At 37.1% G+C, this 18599-nt stretch overlaps 1 protein-coding gene across 2 annotated transcripts in view; it reads left to right on the plus strand.

Annotated features, from left to right (window-relative positions):
* The window catches only part of SPON1 (spondin 1), a 207325-nt gene that overhangs the window by 52548 nt on the left and 136178 nt on the right, over nucleotides 1–18599 (plus strand). For both annotated transcript variants that reach the window (XM_075502086.1, XM_075502087.1), the window contains exons 4-5: nucleotides 14253–14326; nucleotides 15010–15132. In XM_075502086.1, the coding sequence (XP_075358201.1) occupies nucleotides 14253–14326; nucleotides 15010–15132 (197 nt within the window). The remainder of the gene's footprint in view (nucleotides 1–14252; nucleotides 14327–15009; nucleotides 15133–18599) is intronic.

The following is an 18599-nucleotide window of genomic DNA, read 5'->3' on the forward strand; positions in this document are numbered from 1 at the left end:
TGGAGAGGAAATGCAAAAGGATTTAAGACACGTAAGGAGGGAAGTTCTCTGAAGTATCTTGCACTGAAATCTGATTTTGTCTGAATTTTGCTCCCAGTAGGTGGGGAAATAAAAGAGTAACCTCTGATTTCCTTCTGGCTAAGTATCTAGTGGATTCCGCATTTTCATAAATTTCAAGTAGTGGGATGAAAAAAAAAGACTCCATAATTTTCTTGTTGTTTGCTGTTTGTAAATGAAAATTATTGTTAATTTAGGAGCCTGACAGCTGTAGAACATTTGCCATTCGGCAGCAGCTGTCAGTAGCACTCCAGTTTATTTTACAAACAGATGTTTAATTTGACTTCAATGCCATTGTCAATTTTTGAGGGAAAACAAAGAGAAGAAAGGAATAGAAATAATCATGATAGTCATAATTTGATTTCCTTTCAAAACATAAAGCAGAGTTACTATTGATGACATCAAAAGTGTTTTCATTTTTTATTACTGAATGTTTTAAATCAGTTTTTTTATAAACACGTGAACTGAAATTAAGCTTTCTCAATGCATAGGAACTCATGTTGAGGAAGTGATTTGTCTTATGTCAGGAACTGATGGCATTATTTTAATGTAGTATGCTATGTTTTAAAAATATCTATTTTATTTATTAATCAAAATGTCATCCTATTTCTACAGTTTACAGATAAAGAGATTTTTGTCTCTGTATTAAAACCGGGACACCAGTGGGCCCACTGCCATACAAACATAATGTTGTTTACTGTAGTATAATAGTACTCTCATTTCATATCAACAAAAGTGAAGGGCAAATTGGGTCCAGTAATGATGAAATGAGATAATGAAAAAGCTAAGTAACATAATGTGGTTCATTTTTAATTTTAGTAGCCAATGATTTTATCCAGTATGTGCCAAGTGACTTTAATAAAATATGCTGTTAGAATATCTTGGCAAGATCCTCCGGTATTCAAAATGTCAAAAGACCCAGGCAAGAGAGTTGAAATTAGCAGTGTATGGTTGTGCTGGTTTTGGCTGGGATAGAGTTAATTTTCTTTATAGTAGCTAGTATGGGGCTGTTCTAGATTTGTGCTGGAAACAGTAATGATAACACAGGCGTGTTTTCGTTATTGCTGAGCAGTGCTTACACAGAGTCAAGGCCTTTTCTGCTCCTCACCCCACCCCACCAGCGAGCAGGCTGGGGGTGCACAAGAAGCTGGGAGGGGACACGGCTGGGACAGCTGACCCCAGCTGCCCAAAGGGCTATTCCATACCATATGATGTCATGCTCAGCATATAAAGCTGGGGAAGAAGAAGGAAGGGGGGGACATTCGGAGTGATGGCGTTTGTCTTCCCAAGTCACCGTTACGGGTGATGGAGCCCTGCTTTCCTGGAGATGGCTGAACACCTGCCTGCCCATGGGAAGCAGTGAATGAATTCCTTGCTTTGCTTTGCTTGCGTGTGTGGCTTTTGCTTTCCCTATTAAACTGTCTTTATCTCAACCCAGGAGTGTTCTCTCTTTTACCCTTCTGATTCTCTCCCCCATCCTATTGTGGGGGGAGTGAGCGAGCGGCTGGGTGGGGCTTAGTTGCCGGCTGGGGTTAAACCATGATAATGGTCTTAATCCTACAACACTTTGGAAATCCTTAGACGTTACAAACTCTAATTTAAATTAGTCATAAAGCACATCTTACTGGTCATTTGTTCCTTTGTAATACAATCTATTCAGCTATTTCAAGACTGAAGATTGTTTCTATGAGGGTATATAAGTAAACCTGCAGTTAAATTTAAGAAGCTATACTGGGTGTGCCGTTTTGTATGACATTTTCTATGTTAGCAACATTTTTCTAGTGTGCTGAGTTCAGTATTTGCTGAACTGTCTGCATGCCCACAAAAATCCAGAACAGCTCTGCATAGCACATTTTACAGTTAAAATTTCAAGCACAGCTATATTTCAGTATGAAAGGCAAATGGCTGAATTAACAAAGTGTCAGATTCTGCCATCTTTACTTTTATTGAATAGTATTTAAATTCTCATGTGGATTTAAATATATTAACTACAGACTCTCTAAGAGTGATGTATTATATAAATAAGGGCCTCAGAACCTGAACACGGTATTTATCTTGATTTTTTTTTTTCCATATGAAGTACCACAAAATCAGTTCTGATTTGTTTTCTTAAAGGAGCAGATACATGTATTATTGCAATTCTTTAGAAATTATGAAAGGAAAAAGCACCTAGAAAAGGAATTGTTCTTTGTGTAAACTGACTGTTGAATTTTTTCTTGTTGTCTTTCTACTTATCTGTTTGACAATTTTTGAAGGGATTTGTGAAAGGCTTGAAAAATTAAATTCAGCCAATAACTGGGTGGGTCATTCTTTTCTTTTCCTTGCAGTAATTAGGTACCCACTTTTTCTATCTTTTCTGCTTCATTAGATATGCATTAAGCATCTTTGCTATCTGAACAGCAGCAGTCTGAATGCTTTTTGCACTGCTTTCCTGAAGAAATGGATTTGTTGCTCAGTCAGTTTACGGCTTCAGCAGAATGTAGTTTAAAGTCTTGCAATGCACCAGAAAACACACTTGATTTCTTCAATGGTTTCTGGGTTTTCATTTGCTGCAGAAAGGATAGGCTTGCAGACATAGGGGCCTGTGTCTAGAGAAGGAATCAGCTCTCTTCGTTAGGAGGATACCGAGCTCGACGCTCGCTCGCTGCACAGACAGTGTATGTAGCCTGGTGATACCCTTAATATACACCAACAACTCGTTTAAGTTCTACAGATTACCTATCATAACGTTTCTTCCCATAGATGTCTCTGAAAATGGAATATATGCTTGTTCTGTATATAGGAAAAAAGGTGTGCTCTCATGCTGCAATTGCCTTGCAGTTGTTTGCTGAAATAAATACGTGATGAGACAAGGAACTCATATACAAAATAGAAAAATGTTCCACGCTGCAAAGATGATGGCATGTATTGAGGTACCACCATTTCGTGACAGTTCGTAAAGCAATTCTCTTGTTCATCAGAGTTACTTTAGATAACAAATACTAATGAGTAGGCATTTATCTAATTTCTCTGAGTAAATCATGGACAAAGCATTGTCTTCAATATAGTGAAGAAATACAAAGAGCTCTTCATTCTTGCCAGTTTTGTAGTAGTAGTCTGTATTTTGCCACAGACAGTTCTACTCACAAAGTACTAAATATACTCAGGCAAGTAAATAAAATAAAGCTAAACTCATGTAGAGGAGACAAATTTCACGGATACTCGGATATGTATTTTCTGTATTGTCTTTATCGGCAAGCAACTTGGCTCAGCAAGAGTAAAGTTTTAAGTGCTGTCCTTAAAATTTTCTAGTTTTCCAGTGGCTACTCATGCATCAGAAGAAATTCAGGCTCTGATTCTCTTCTGATTAAGTGAAACTGAAGTTGATAATTGATTTCAGTAGAAGGTCAGTCAGTCCTCAATAGAGTGTCATCTCGCAATCAACAGCAGCGTGAGATTGCAGGGCACATCTAGGTTTTCAAAACACCCTCAACATCAGTGTATCTGATAATTGTATGTTTTTAATTTTCAAAGCATGTATTTTTCCTGTCTCTTTTTCTGTGTAAATGTTTGGTGGGAGCAAATGACTACCTGCTATAAAAAACAAAGTCAAATAGGTACACCTTATGTTTTTGCCTTGAAGATCAGGAAATTTGTTTTCCTTGTTGCTTCAGTTTTGAAATCTAAACCAACTATTGGAAGAGTTTAAAATGCACTGCTTGCATGTCAGTCTCAAAAACATAATTGATTCACCTATTTCCCATACGCATATCTGAAGGAGCACCCTGCTTGTCTCTACAATGCCTGATCCCTTGCTCTATTTCCTCCTGTATCTCTAATCGTGCTTTGCGTATCTCAATTATCGATGTTAAAACATCTCCCTTTCAGAGTTTCTAATGAAGTTAAGAATCTAATTAACTGCACTTTTGTTCCAAATAAAACTCGGTAGAGCTGGATTCCAGTTCCTAGTCTATGCCTGCTTCTCAAAGCTGCTAATATGAAGGGTAATTTATCATCTTAATCCTTTCCATTAGTACTTACTACTGTTCACAATGCTCCTTTAATAGTTCTATTCATGTGCTCTCCTTGTCCCGATGATTGAGGGAGATACAGACTGTGTAGCTTTTGCTTAATCCCTGATCCTTAAGCATAGTTGTAATCACTTCCTTCGTGAAATGATGACCTTTATCTGGGTCAACAAGACTTCAGGAGCCCCACAGAGGCAAAAGGCTTCTTGATGCTATTGGGTTTTCCCCCCTCTCCCTGCTGCTATATGTTGTTTTATAGAAAAGGCTTCAAACCACCTTGAGAAGGAATCAGTCACTTCCAAGGAGTTTCATTACTGCAGCCTGTTTTGGGGAGCTAACCTATATAATCTATATGTAATCATATCCACAGTCTGACAACCACTGCTGCAGCAAGGAGATATGACTAGACTTTGTTCTTGCCCTTCCTATGCATATCTCGGACAATTTTTGATCCATTTCCTAAAACCTGTTCCTGTACCTTTCAACGTTGCTATTTCCTTTACCCTAAGAGTATTTTTCTGATTCTCATGTAGCGTGTTTAGCAATTCTTCTTTCTCCATTTGCTTTCTTGGTCCTTTGTTTCTGCTGTGCTGTAGTGACACTATTACCATTTACTTCATCTATCCCAGGTCGTCTGCTGCTTTAGATGTTGAATCTACCTTAATCGTCCTGTTCAGCCTCCTGATTCTTATTCCTTCGAGCCTTTAGACACCTAATTCACAACTGATCCCCATGGCAATTCCCATGCTTATAAATCTCTTCTGCACCAATCCTTATTCAAAAATAGCTCTCTCACCCAGCCTTTACCTTCTTCTAACCTAGTCAAACATTCCATATCGTGTTGCCTTCACACAATAATCTGAATCAGGTAAAATCACAACTGACCCAACCCCTTTTGTTGTCTTTAAACTTCAAGGATTACTGTAGTCTGTTTGCTGGGTTGGCCTGCTTAGAGTGTTCCTTGTGTGTTGTCCCATTCAGGTTCAAGGCATGAATGCCCTGGGCACCATTTCCATCAATATACTTTGAAATTCCCCAGTGAACCAAAGGTGATTTGTGCTGTAACTTTGTACTGAAATCCTTCAAAATCTTCCTCAATCCCATGTGTAGGTGGTGTTTGTAAATGATTGGGCATTGGCCTTCTGTTCCCATATTGATTAGGGCACAATAAAAGAGATCAGGTTACTGAAAATTTCTGAGGCTAATCTGTGGTTTGTTAATATTAATGTCCACAAAGCAACAGAAGTATTGGAAGCTCTGTGCTTCCTGTCAATGGTCGCGGCAGAGTATACGTCAAAGGAGACATCTTATTTGCATCATGATAGGGGCAGTACATGTGAATATTTCATTTTTGTGTTGTCCAAGCAGCTGCTAAGCATTCCCAAACATAGACTGAAGAGCACAGCTCTGGTATTGCTATTTTTATGTATCCATAGGTTACTGGGGCCAGCTTGTTTATTTGATCTGTTGTAGCAAAACTGCTACCAGTGCTACCGGTGCGGCAGCTAATCAGACACAAGAAGGTTGTATTGAATTTGGCATTTTTAGGGCTGAAGCAGGAAGAGCAAAAACACTGCTGTACAGGTTCCCTGCCACTGCATTCTCCAAAAATCTGTGTACCAAAGTTTTGCAACAATAGTTGCTACAAATCCTTACTGCAACTAATTTTTGCAACCAGAACAATTGTACGAACTAGAGACGCTACCCTAACACTGCCCTCAGCCACAAACTTGTTGCAGCAGATGTTGAACAGAGTAAGAGGAGAAGCTTGGTGAAAACCTTCCTCATGATGTAGAATAATTTCATGGATTAATTTGATCATTCTTTGATAATTATGTGTTGCATGAGCAGGGTCGTCTTTCAGCTGTTTTCTGAAATATAATTTGAATGTGTCTTCTTCCCATATACTGTTCCTTCAGACTGAGGAAAGTGGAAAAGTTAGAGATCTCAACCCTTTTATGTTTATTGTTCCTTTCTTTTCTTTCATTTCTCTGCACTCATATCTTTCAGCGTAAACAACCAGTATCTCCTGGCATTAGCTGTCTGAATGTTCAGTAAAGCTGCAGTCTCAGCTGTCAGCAAAAGCTCTTAGAAGAGCCCAGGTAGAAGAGATTCAGTTGTTACAGGTATTAATTCTTGAAAGCTGAAACGTGTGTCTCGGCTGCACTAAGGAAATGGCAAGTCTCTTCTTCTGATGGTTCCAAATCCAGTTCCAGTGGATTTGTAGTGTCAGACTTAAGTATTAAAGGTACTGCATCAAAACTAAACTTCCCTAGGCAAAACCACTCATAATATTAAGGTCTCTTCTAAGAAGTAGTATTAAGCATTTTAATACAAAATCAGGTTAGCTTACTTTCAGTGGATGTTATTTTGTTCTGTTAATTGTGGCGCTTTAACCTTCAGGCTCCCGTCAACTGAAATGAGGTTTTTCTGGATTTGAAAACATCAAACACTTTATTCCAATTTGGATTCCTGCTACTGAATACCCAGTAATCAGTATTTTACAAGTGGGTGGACCTGGTTAGGACATTGCTCTTGACATACAATTTTTGTCTGTACAGGCAAATAATTTACTCGTTAAAATATAACTTCAGTATATTGCTAGTTAACACCTCTTCCAAAACAATAGTTGGAGAATGACAGCTCTGATATTTTTGTTTTTATCTACAAATTCTCTTACTTACTTCCTGAATCCCCTAAGAACATTAAAGATTTAGAAAATTTTTTCTAAAGTTTTGGGGAAGTTCTTCAAGCTTCATTAACTGGGCACTCATGCTGATGTTTAACTTTTACTTATTTTGCTTTTTTAATACAATATACAAAAAAATGTGGGGTTTTCTTTATCCCCTCAACCTGGAGTGGGGGAAGGTGGGTCAAGAGGGGAGGGGTATATGTGTAGTATATAAAGATTAAAAGAAATATTGTAAAAGGGCAAATATGCTTTTTACTGTGTCGCGGCTGTCCACACTTGCTGAGCAATAATAGCAAAATCAGCAGAGGTCAAGCAGTGACAGCAAGGAACTTGAGGACTGATGAAGAGTAGCAAATGTGGGAGGCTTTGAAAGGTGACCTTTGCCTGTGCGGTTTGTTTTCTGCCACATCCTGGCATAGCAGGTAAAGCAGGCTACAGACTGACAACGGGGGCATGCTTGCCTCCTTCTCTTACTTCTTTTGGACACCCAGAGGAATCCAGTCTTTGAGTTCCCTGTGCAAGTGGGTGAGTGTTGCTTAGACCTTTTAAGTAGAAATAAACCAATGCTTGATAAATGTTTTGTTGTTTGTTTTCATTGTTCATTTTGTTTTTAGGATTTGTGAGTTAATACACAAGTGCTTTGCATCAGTTTTTATCACAAGTTAGCTCAATGAATATAGCTATTAGGTAATACGACTTTGGGCTCACTAGCTTGATAAAAACTATACTCCCAACTTTGATAGATTGTTTCCATCAACTATACAAAAACAGTACTTAGAATAACAAAATATATCCTCCAACCATGCAGTCCTGTCCAATGTTTTCTGACTTTTCATTACAGTATAATTTGTAATGCTTAGTTTTGAAATTCAAGGAGACGGTACTTGCTAGAAAAAATGGTGGCTAGCAAAATACCTGGTGAAGATACGGCCCACGAATAGCAATGGGCTTTAAGCAATGTGAAATTTTCTCAAGAGTCCTAGACAAACTCATTCTTTCATCGTTTTTGCCTTTGGTGGTTTTTTTTTGGTTTTTTGGTTTTGGTTTTTTTTTTTTTGCAAGTAATAGGTGTAGCATACATGTCAGAAATGATTTCGTCAGCATGAGTTTTTATCCTGAAGATTTAGATTTAATATTTATGTCTTGTGGCCATTCAAGCGAAGAACAGAGAGATTTTCTGAGGACCAATACAAGATAGCAGCATATATAATTGTGTTTTCCCTTAGAGCTTTTTGTTGTATTATATATGATGGCCAAATCAGTCCTGAAGTCAGTGAGCTCCCGTGTATGCGTGTGATGGTAGACCCGAGTATGATATGAAGGACAACCAAAAGGATTTTGAAGTTAGAGCAAATTTGTAAGACAAGTTTAGAGTACTTTGCTCTTGCTGTGGGGTTTCTCTCAATTATATTTTCTGACAGTATGGGTGAAATGTTGAAAAATACAACTGAAGAAGGATATTCTGGTGTATATGTATGCACTGAATTTTTTAGAAGTGAGAAGCTTTTATTGTTTTTCATCTGACTAATCTATTAGAGAAAAGGCACTCATCCTTTGCAGGGATGTAAATGTTGAATTATGGCAACATTGATAAACTTCACGTTAATATTACTGTGTTTTATCCAACATCAAATATCAAGTCTGGTTGGTTTGCTCAGACCGTGTTAACAACATACTTAAAAACGAATGAATGAACAAAACCAACGAAACGACAACAAAAACCGCACCGTGTTAGCTCCTAAGTTAGGCATCAAGAAAGAAATAATTTCAGACAAGTTTTTAATAGTACTGACCCTTGTCAATGATGGCTGATGACAAAATTAGATTCTGGTGTAGATGGAGCTTGTTCTTTGGTGAGACTGAGCACAGTTTCCTAGTTGAAAATTATTTTGAGGAATGTAGTTGTCAAATAACCTACCAGTGTAAAAATTGCTGGTTATCTAATGGCTAAAGGGTTGTATATGCTTTCAGAGGAATTTTAATTTATTTTTAATAAGAGTCTCCTCAATATTAGAAAGAGAAGTAAATGTAGTTGGGAAAGTTCCGGGAGTTTGCATATTTCCTGACCTTGTAAGTGCTGGACAGAAACATAGGGTTGGTTTTTTCTAAGACAACACAGAAGGAAAAAAAAAAAAAGAGAATGTCCTAAATAATGCATTAGAATTATGAAATCCACTAGCACCAACAAAATTACAGTAGCTGTAAATACATGGTTTTCACCTCGCTTTCTAGTGCTGAGGTAAATGGTACATTTAGAAATGCTTTCTCTCCAAAAGACAGCAAAACCAAAAAAGCAAATGAACTTAATGTCCTGCTAAGTATAGTTGTTCTTGGTAGATTTCTGGGGTGGGAAACAACTTATAATAATATAATTAAATCAGTAAGGCATGGAATAATTAAAGAAAATAATTTTGATGGCTGGAAGGGCAAGACAGGGTTAACTCATAAGTAATATAGAGCAAAAAAGTTTCTTATCTGCAATCCAGTAGTTTATGATTATTTCTCAATATCCAGGTGAAACTTAGGGTATCCTCATCAGCTCTGGCAAAACCTGGTTTATTAAAATGTAACTCTAATATTGTACTTAATGGTTTTGATGTAAGCTTAAAAAATGTCATAGGAACAATTCTTATAGATTCTCTTCCTTACTTCATTTGTCACATCATTACACCCACAGAGGCAATTTAAAATAAGAGTATTTCTGTTGATGCTAGGATTTGACAAAAAGAGTAAGGAAGATGATCTAAAGCTGTTTCTATGGAAGAAAGAAAAAAAAAACCCAACCAACTCTGTTTCTGGTATGACTTGGAGCATTCCCAAGGCTGCTTTGAATTTTTATGGTTTATGACATTTCCTGTTTGTTAATATCTCAAATGCAATCTATGTGACTTTGGTAGAGCTTTTCACAGCAGGATGGTACAATCGTTGTGGAACTGCGCTGGAGAGGCAAGTCTTTCAGGGCAGGTCTCACTCCCCTCATGCTCAGATGTTCTGACCAAACTGAGACGGGACAGAGTCTGACCTGCTCGTATCTGCCCTACAACATTCTGAAGTAGCATTGCCAAAACAAATATTACAGAAGCTACCAGATATTCCTTGATTTTGCTGAGAGAACTACAAAACAGAAATAATAAGTAACATTTTTAGGAGTTTGTTTTTTTTTTTTTTAAATAAAACCAGGTGCTGCTAGGTTTATATATGCCTGTAACATAAGGTTTTGCTCCTTAGTTTGGTAATGGAAAAGCTTTAACGCAAATCCAGAAGCATCACTTTGAAGATAATGGGAAACAAACAGATTTTTGGAGTCATATTTGTTTCCTTTTTCTTTTTTATTCCACGGTATGCTGACAGCAAGAGAGAAATAAGTCAATTAAAGATCCAGTTAAATCTGTTAATATGTAGGGGAAAGCAATCGGATCTCCCCTTCCCACAAGGTTCAGACAGCACTGGATGTTGGAAGTGGCGAGAAGGATTTATGCAGACTAAGCAGATGTGTACCTCGTGTGAATTCTTAAAAGCTTTCTTACCTCTCTGTAAATGTTAGCCATTCCATTTTTAAGCTGTTTTTGTAAGCCTCAAAACCAAAGGAAAGAATCTTTAGTCCAAATCAGAACTTTTATAGAGGAATAAAACGTCAAAAAAAAAAAAAAAAGGGAACAAAAGGTAGTCATAAAAACTAGGCAAATACACTGATCAGATAACTTTGGTCTGTCTTCAATCTAGAAGCTGATTATTAAAACAATGAATATTTTAAAATTAATTTAATATTGTTTCTGACTGAGTATTTGTAAAGTTGTGTGCCTGCTTTCGATATTTATGCAGCCATCTAATATACCAATCCTGTTCCACTTGGAAGCAGTAACAAAACTCCCATTTAGATTATTGGCTCCGTATATAATTTCAAACACAGCTGAAGAGACAATGACTCAGAAAGCTGTGAAGCTTTTGTTGTTAGAAAAGGAACTGTTCCCTTGACATTTCACAGTGACAAGCTAACTGCGGCAAAAAGAGTAATATAAGTACACTTCAGGCTTCAAACAATCTTTCTACATTTTATTTCTAAAATAACTGCTTCTGAAATTAAATACTTGTAATATCTTTGTTATCTGCAGATTTGGGAGCTCCTTTATCAAGCAGCTGATTTCTTTGTTTGGATTTTCTCAGTGTTATTTGGTTGTTGGGTTGTTTTTTTTTTTTTTTTTTGAGTAAGCTTTGAAAAACCTGTTCTTTAAAATTATATTTAAAGCACAGGTCATAGAATAATTTAGGTTGGAAGTGACCTCTGGAAGTCATTTAGTCAACCTGCCTGCTTCAGGTAGGTGTTGTTATATCAGGTAGGTTGAGTAGTTGCTCAGGGATGTGTCTGATCAAGTTTTTAGTATCTCCAGGGGTGGAGATTGCACAACCTGTCTAGGCAGCCTGTTCCAGGGTTTGATCATTTAGACCATCCTTATGGTGAGAAAGGTTTTCCTTGTATCTGCATGGCATTTCTTGTGTCCCCACTTGCCTGTTGCCTTGCATCCTACCACCATGCGCTTCTGAGAAGCATCTAGCTCTACCTCTTCTGTATCTTTCCAATAGGTAGTTGAAGACAACGAGCAGCAAGATCCTTCCTTTGCGTTTTCTTCTTTAGACTGAGTGAACCCATTTCTCTCAGCCTCTCCTCAGACATCATGGGCTCCATTCCTCTAATCATCTTGCTAGCCCTTCACTGGACTTTCTCTAGTAATGCAATGTCTTTCTCTAACTGGGCAGCCCAAAACTGGCTGTAATACTCCAGATGTGGTCTCACAAGTACCAAATGGAGGGGAAGAAATCACGTTCCTTGACGGGGCTGCTATACTCTTGCTGAAACCATACAGGAGGCTGACGGCTGCCTTGGCTGCAGTGGCGTGCTGCTGGCTCATGGTCAGCTTGTCCACCAGGACCCCCAAGGCCTTTTCTGCAAAGTTGCTCTCTGGCTAGCAGATACCCTGTACTGTACTGTTGTAACTGCATTATTCCATCCTATGTGCGAGACTTTGCCTTTGACTTTTCATGGGGTTCATGCCAAACCATTTCTCATGTCTGTTGGGATCTGCCTGTCTAAATAGTAGCCTTACCCTCCAGCACGTCAGCTGCTCCCCCAATTTAGTATCATCTGCAAACGTGTTGAGGTCGCATTCCACCCCCTCATCCAGGACATCAGAGAAGATGCTATTGGCCCTAGTATCAGGCCTGGAAGATGGCTGCTGGTAACTGGCCAGTGTGTAAGAAATTAAAGCGTCTTGACAATATGTGAGTTGTGATGACACATGTGCATTTCAGCTCAGGTTGCTGTTACTCTACATTTTATTAATCATCCCACATGACTGTTTTGCAGTTTTATGGTACAGTGTTTGAAAAATCATGATTGATTGTATATAAAAAGTTGTATGTGTTCCACTGCGTCTGTGTGAAAGTATTGGTTCTCAATTGCAGTGTGGCATCCAAAAAGTCTTTAAAGTTGTCTTTGGTTTTGAATGTGAAGGCTGGGAAAACTAAGGTAGCATGCTACTGTCACAGGCTGGCCATTGGGCTCATATTCTTGCTAGTAGTTGTTTTGGTGGTTTTGTTTGTTTTATTTTTTCCCCTTGTTTCTTGTTAGAAACCCTGAAAAAGATTTCTCAAAGCTTTCATTCTGCTTCTCACATACTTGGTCAGTCTCTTCTGGCACCATTTAAATTGTCCCATGACAGTTCTCATATTAATAAAAGACAGATTTAACTAACTCTAGGTTTCGTTCACTTTCTGTTATCTGCTACAGGCTCATATTTATCCCTAGTGTAAACGCTCCCTTATAAAGATGAGGCCTAGCGGTTCCCCTTCACCAAATACTGGCAGATCATGCCCTTGCTTTTTGTAAAAGTCAGTTTTGCCCTTCTGTGTTTCACGCTGTTTTTTCACAGCCTTGGTTCATTGCCTGTATTGTCCTTTACCACATCTTCCTTTAGAAGATGCTAGCCCTATTAAGGATGAGAGCAAGCTGTAGTTTCTGCACGCTTTCCAGTTTGATCTAGCTTTAAGAGGTTTACAAAACCCAGTTATTCTCCTGGGTGCTTTACAATGTGAAACGAAGGATTCCTTCCTATCCTACTCTGACCTTGTATCTTGGCAAAGAAAGCACAGCAAAATTGCATCTTATTTTTGGTAATCGTATTTGGTAATGTCCCAATGGGGTGGGACATTGTCAAAGAAAGGTTTACATCACTACAACACCACTTCTAAGCATATATAGTCTTATTTTTCTTCTCACTTCAACTGGTACGAGTGAGGAATAACTCTAGAGAGATCAAGATAATTATTTGACTGTAAAGTTGAGGTAAGACAAGAATCTGGCCCTTGCTATTTAGAGTTTTAAATACAAGTGAGGGTACAAAATGTTGCTAGAAGAATGTGCTCCTTTACTGGTAAACAAAGAAGAGTGCCAGCTCCCAAAGCATGTTCTCAGAAAACTCTCTGTCCAAAGAATGTCTTGGAATTTAACCAAATTCTGTTTTCTTATAGAAAGAAGGTAAAGTTTACATGTGAATTAAATTTTTATAGTTAGAAAAAGGTCAAAGAAACTAGTTAAGTTTATTTAGGACTGGAAGGGGTCACCTGAGTCATTTGAACGTACTTTCCAGCTGATTATTGTTTTTGACATTTACCATATGGTGGTTATGATACCAATCTGCAAGAAGAACTTGGGCTTGGTGCTTTGCTGACTTGAAGATCTTTGATGCAAAATTCAATTTATGGTCTCTCAGATGGGAGGCTAAAAATCAGCTAAATTTCAGCTGTACAATTCCAGCTGTAAAAAATAAAATTGCACAGTAACTCTGGCTTTCCCTGTATCGTTTTCAGATTCAACCTCCCTGCCCCCTCTGCTAAACTGAGGCTTATAAACTTACATTTTGTTTGAACTATAAGCCTTAATAAAATATTCTAGATTTAATTAATTTTAAAGTGACTTGTCTTTCAGAATCTTTGAATTGCTTTTAAAAACTTTACCATGCTAGCTCTTTTTCTAACTTCTGTTTTACATGATATTTGCACTGAATTGCTGTCATATAGAAGAAGTATTTATCTCTTCAGAATGCCATGTAATTTCCTAAAAACAGCTGCTTGCTTTAGCTGTGCTATTTTTCTGACATTGAATATAATTTCAGTATTTTAATATAAGAATTGATTGAAATATTGAATATTCAGTTGACCGTCATGCATTTCAAGAGCACAGATCCTCACCATATGACTATGATCACTTCTCTAAAGGTAATAACATTCCAAGTTTATGTAAAACGTGATGAAATTCAAATGCAAGTTGAAGTAAAAATATCCTATCTGTAGTCATGTATTGTGTATATGTATTGTCAGAAGAGGGAAATATGCCTAGGTCTTAGCAGTCCAGTTCTGTCCTTTTGCTACTTTATCATGCATTTTCTTCTTCTTTTAAGGAATAAATATATTTAAAACATTTTTTTTTCTTTTATTTATAGAGCCAGTATTGTGCAGAAGCGCATAATTTATTTTCAAGATGAGGGTTCTCTCACCAAAAAAATTTGTGAACAAGGTAAGGTAAATTAAAACATCTTTCTGACCTCCTTGTTGTGTTCTACGTATTTCTCTTAAGTCATTATATCAAACTAAAATGCTGAAGCCTTGAGCAGTTTCATCCATGTTCAAATTTGGGATCTTCCATTCAATTATGTTCTTCCTTATCACACATACTGTTCATCACACAGTCTTCCTTGCCTTCCCCTAAATGTGATGCTTGCAACTTTTTACCTGGTCTTTGCGTGAAACCCGTTTGTCTCCAGGGCACTTAGTTTATTGAATCCTGGGCTATTTCATCCTTTCCTAAACCTAAGCATTGCAGTTAGTTATTGCATCCTGCTGGAGAATGTATATGCTTTGGTTGTCCAGAAATTTCAAGCCTATTCCTTTTTGAGATCAACTGAGGTTTTGTCCATATCATAAGAATCCGAAACAAACCTGTTTTGAATCTGAAGACAACTGAAATAGTAGTGCCTTCGTATTTAAAAATGTAGATTTAAAGCATTACATCCACTTAGACATATGATCCAGGTATTTCAGGGTTCTAGTTTAGTCTAGTGTAGCCCAACTTAAAAATAAACAAGCAAGTATGTGTTTAACTTAGATTTCTTTACTGGAGTATTTATTATGGCAACTTTGCTGTCATCTGTTGCTTTTGAGTTGTAGCCTTTTTCAGTGTGTACTTTGCTGCTTTTTCAGACTCAGCCTCAGAAGGCGTGACAGACAAACCAATTTTAGATTGTTGTGCCTGTGGAACTGCCAAATACAGGCTAACTTTTTATGGAAACTGGTCAGAAAAAACACATCCCAAAGATTTTCCACGTGAGTATCATTCTTTTACTGTTGTTGTACCATATAGGGACTGGGAAGAGGGTTGGAGCATGTTGTATGACACAACATTACTTATTTACAGCTCAGCAGTGTAAATTATGACATGTATGGAATACGGCTAATGTTCAGTATTGAAAATCCATGGATCTTTTTGTGAATGCTATACATTACGAATAAATTCTATTGATTTGCCTGACATTTTGAACTGAGGTGTGTATGAGATCACATTTTCAGGATTTTTCACATTTTCATTGTGGTGACAAAGGTTAGTTTTTCTTTTTCTTTTTTTTTTTTTTTTAGTGAAAGCTTAGACTGGCTTATAATGTACAGCTAGGAGATTTTAAGAAAAAAGACACAAAGGATGGGCAACACACTAACATTTTTATTTTACAACCATGCCAAGTCTTTTGAAAGATTGCAGGTAGTTTTGGTGAGCCCTGAATCTTGCTGCCCAAGGACATTGATTAGATATATAGACCTTAGAATATCCTGTCTTCTTTGTCTTTGTTGGTTGAACAGACAGATAAAATACACATTCTGAGCTTTGTCTGTCTGGGTTTTTAAAGTTTCTGAACTACAGAATCAGTATTCTTGTTGCAATAACCCAAGTAACTGTAAAAAGCTAATGTTACAAGAACATGTGTATTATGCATTTGTTCTTTCATTACTGAATCCATAGTCTGTGGCACTAAAGGCTAGGAAATGATTTGAGAACGTGGCTAGGAAATGATTTGAGAACGTGAGTCACATTTACTGGTCTTTAAACTTTGTTATGTTGTCTGTGGCTGATGTTTATCATATAGACTTTTTTCGATTTTTTCCTCGATTTCTTTTTTATTATTATTGTCACAGTGTCAGAATATTATCACATAACTCAAATATGGTTTGTGTGTCAATGAGCTCATAGTTTTAACAGCCTAAGCAATATTGTTTATGTTGAGTCTCTCATACATTTTAAGTTGAATGTAGCTGAATGTTCAAATATTATTTGTCAGCATAATACATGGGAGATAAAATAAGTCAAAACCAATAATTGCAGGAATGCTCTTTTAGGCTATTGGATGATCGTATATCTGCCGAGTGTGACACTTTATGTACATTATTTGTATGGATTCAGCTGGTGGTTAGAAATAGGGCATGAGAAAATGATTGAAAACTATGAAATTAGTGTAACTTAATGATGTAATATTGGGGATAAATCGCCTTTTCTTTTAAATCCAAGTCAGTAAACACATTAAGAGTATGGGTGTGTAACTGAGAGTAAGCAAGTTGCAATAGTTTGCCACAATAGTGGACTCTGTAGACTGCTATCTCGCCCCCCCAGTTACAAAGTGGTGAATTACATTAATGTTTTACTTAAAAAACTGGAAAAGTGAAAAAATAGGCATATAATGCTAGCAGGATTAAGTCCAGTAATAACAGCTGATAAGATTTACATTGTTTCTCAACTTTCAGAAATTTCAATCTCATCCAGTTGTAGTGATGTTAAAAATGAAAACTAGTCATTGACATTATTCTTTAAAATGTTGAACTTGTGCAGTAATTACATTAAAATAAAATGTTATTCATGATGGACTGCGGTAAATCACTGATTATTTGCCAAGCCATCACATAGAAAATTCTGCTCTACTCCTATACCATCAGTATGGCCAAAATAGAAAGCAGATCATAAAACTTATATTTTGTGTCTTTTCTTTAACTTATCTTCTGAGTTGCTTTAAAAATCCCTAAATAATATGTACTCTGTTGCTTAGCTTTTCTCCAAAGATGTGCTTTTGCCAAATAAGGTATTTTCTTTTGCTATCACACAACAATGTTTCTGGAAGGTACAGTGCAAAACTTCTAATTCTGGGAAACTGTTTTGAGTTTTTCACAGATTCCATGGATTAGAAATAATTTTACAGTTATTATACCAGTGCAATTGAAATACCTCCATTCCATTAAACTTAAAAGTGTATTGTTATCAGATGTGCCTACTCTATAAAGCATTGCTTAGAATGAAACCACTGCAACACAGTCTTGTTCTGAGTCTGCCAACAATAGAGTGGATGGAGAGAGGTGTACCACAGCTGTAGATAGGGTCAAAAAACTAATTCTTAAAACAATTTTGCTTTCATGGATCTCAGACTGAAAAAAAAAAATTAAACTGATTTGCAAACTAAGGCTTAAAAAAAGTAAGCATGATTTTCAGGTAATTTTTGCAAGTTATCACAACTCTGATAATAGGACTACTGGAAGTTGAGTATTTAATTTGTTTTTAAATCTGGCTCAAGGGGAACTATTAAATTTCCTATCACATTTTGCCTGACATTCCAGTCAGAAAGATTTGTATTTACATATGCCCTATGGCTTAAAAGCATTTATTCTCTCTGGGTATCACCCATATATAATGACAGAAATATATATGCTCTCCATCATGATTTGATACTGCACATCTACGAAATATGTCAGAGGATACATTCTCATGTTGTGCTGACACCTTGATCTTTATGCAAAAATACACGTATAAGTGTGTAAATTGAAAAATGACTCATACAAAAAGGAAATGAAATAACACCATTGGAAAGATGTCAGTATTCTGTTTGCTCTCTTAGGAATTGGATAGTGGCATTGGACTGGTGATGCAAAATATCTCTGGCCTTGTACTGCTCTGATTATTTCATGTAGAGAAGTTTCTTTGATGTTTAGAGGAAAAGGTTTAAGAAACTATATTGAGTTGTCTCTTCATTCTCATAAAGAATGGGAGGTTCAAGGTGAGGAGTGAAACATTTGCAAACGTTGTACAGATCTTGTAAAAGGTTTAGGGTAGATGTAGTATACGTTGAAAAGCTCATTTGGGCAAGTAGGTGGGCCAGCTGCTTTCTCTGCAGAGCCAGTATCTTTAGGGAGAGGTGTTTAGTGGAAGAGACAGGGCTCTGGTTGCAAAGACATCAGATGTTCTTTATCTGTTTAGGATAGGGAGCGTGAGAAGCTTTGGAGCGCATGGAACAATTCATTACCCATTTTACTAAAGACTTAAAGGCACTCTGGTTCCTCTCCGTAACGATACCTTTTTCTTTTGTATGGACTATGTGGAACCTTCTCTTTCAATAAGTTTCAGTAAGTGTCCCTTACTGTCTTTCAGGGAAAGCTGCTGTCTATAACTTGTGAGACAGTTAGACCTGTGTGCTAGGAATAAAGAATGGGCAAAACTGGTGGTCCCATTACTGGAGCTGAATGACAGTATCTCTCTGTGGTTTGACAAGGTGCCAGGGTACATTTAAGGAACAATTACTAGATCTTAGATCAAGAAACCATCTTCTGACACTGTAGTCTCTTCAGCTATTACCTGGGCAGGGAGGAGGTTTAGTTTTGTTTTTTTTTTTTTTTTTTCCATTTGGGGCTCAATTACTGATTAGCTTTAATGGACTCTGAAAACATCAAGCCTACTATAATTCAGAGCTCAGTAGGTGTATTTT

Source organism: Mycteria americana, chromosome 5 (assembly GCF_035582795.1).
Source record: "Mycteria americana isolate JAX WOST 10 ecotype Jacksonville Zoo and Gardens chromosome 5, USCA_MyAme_1.0, whole genome shotgun sequence".
In the NCBI taxonomy this organism is placed as follows: domain Eukaryota; kingdom Metazoa; phylum Chordata; class Aves; order Ciconiiformes; family Ciconiidae; genus Mycteria; species Mycteria americana.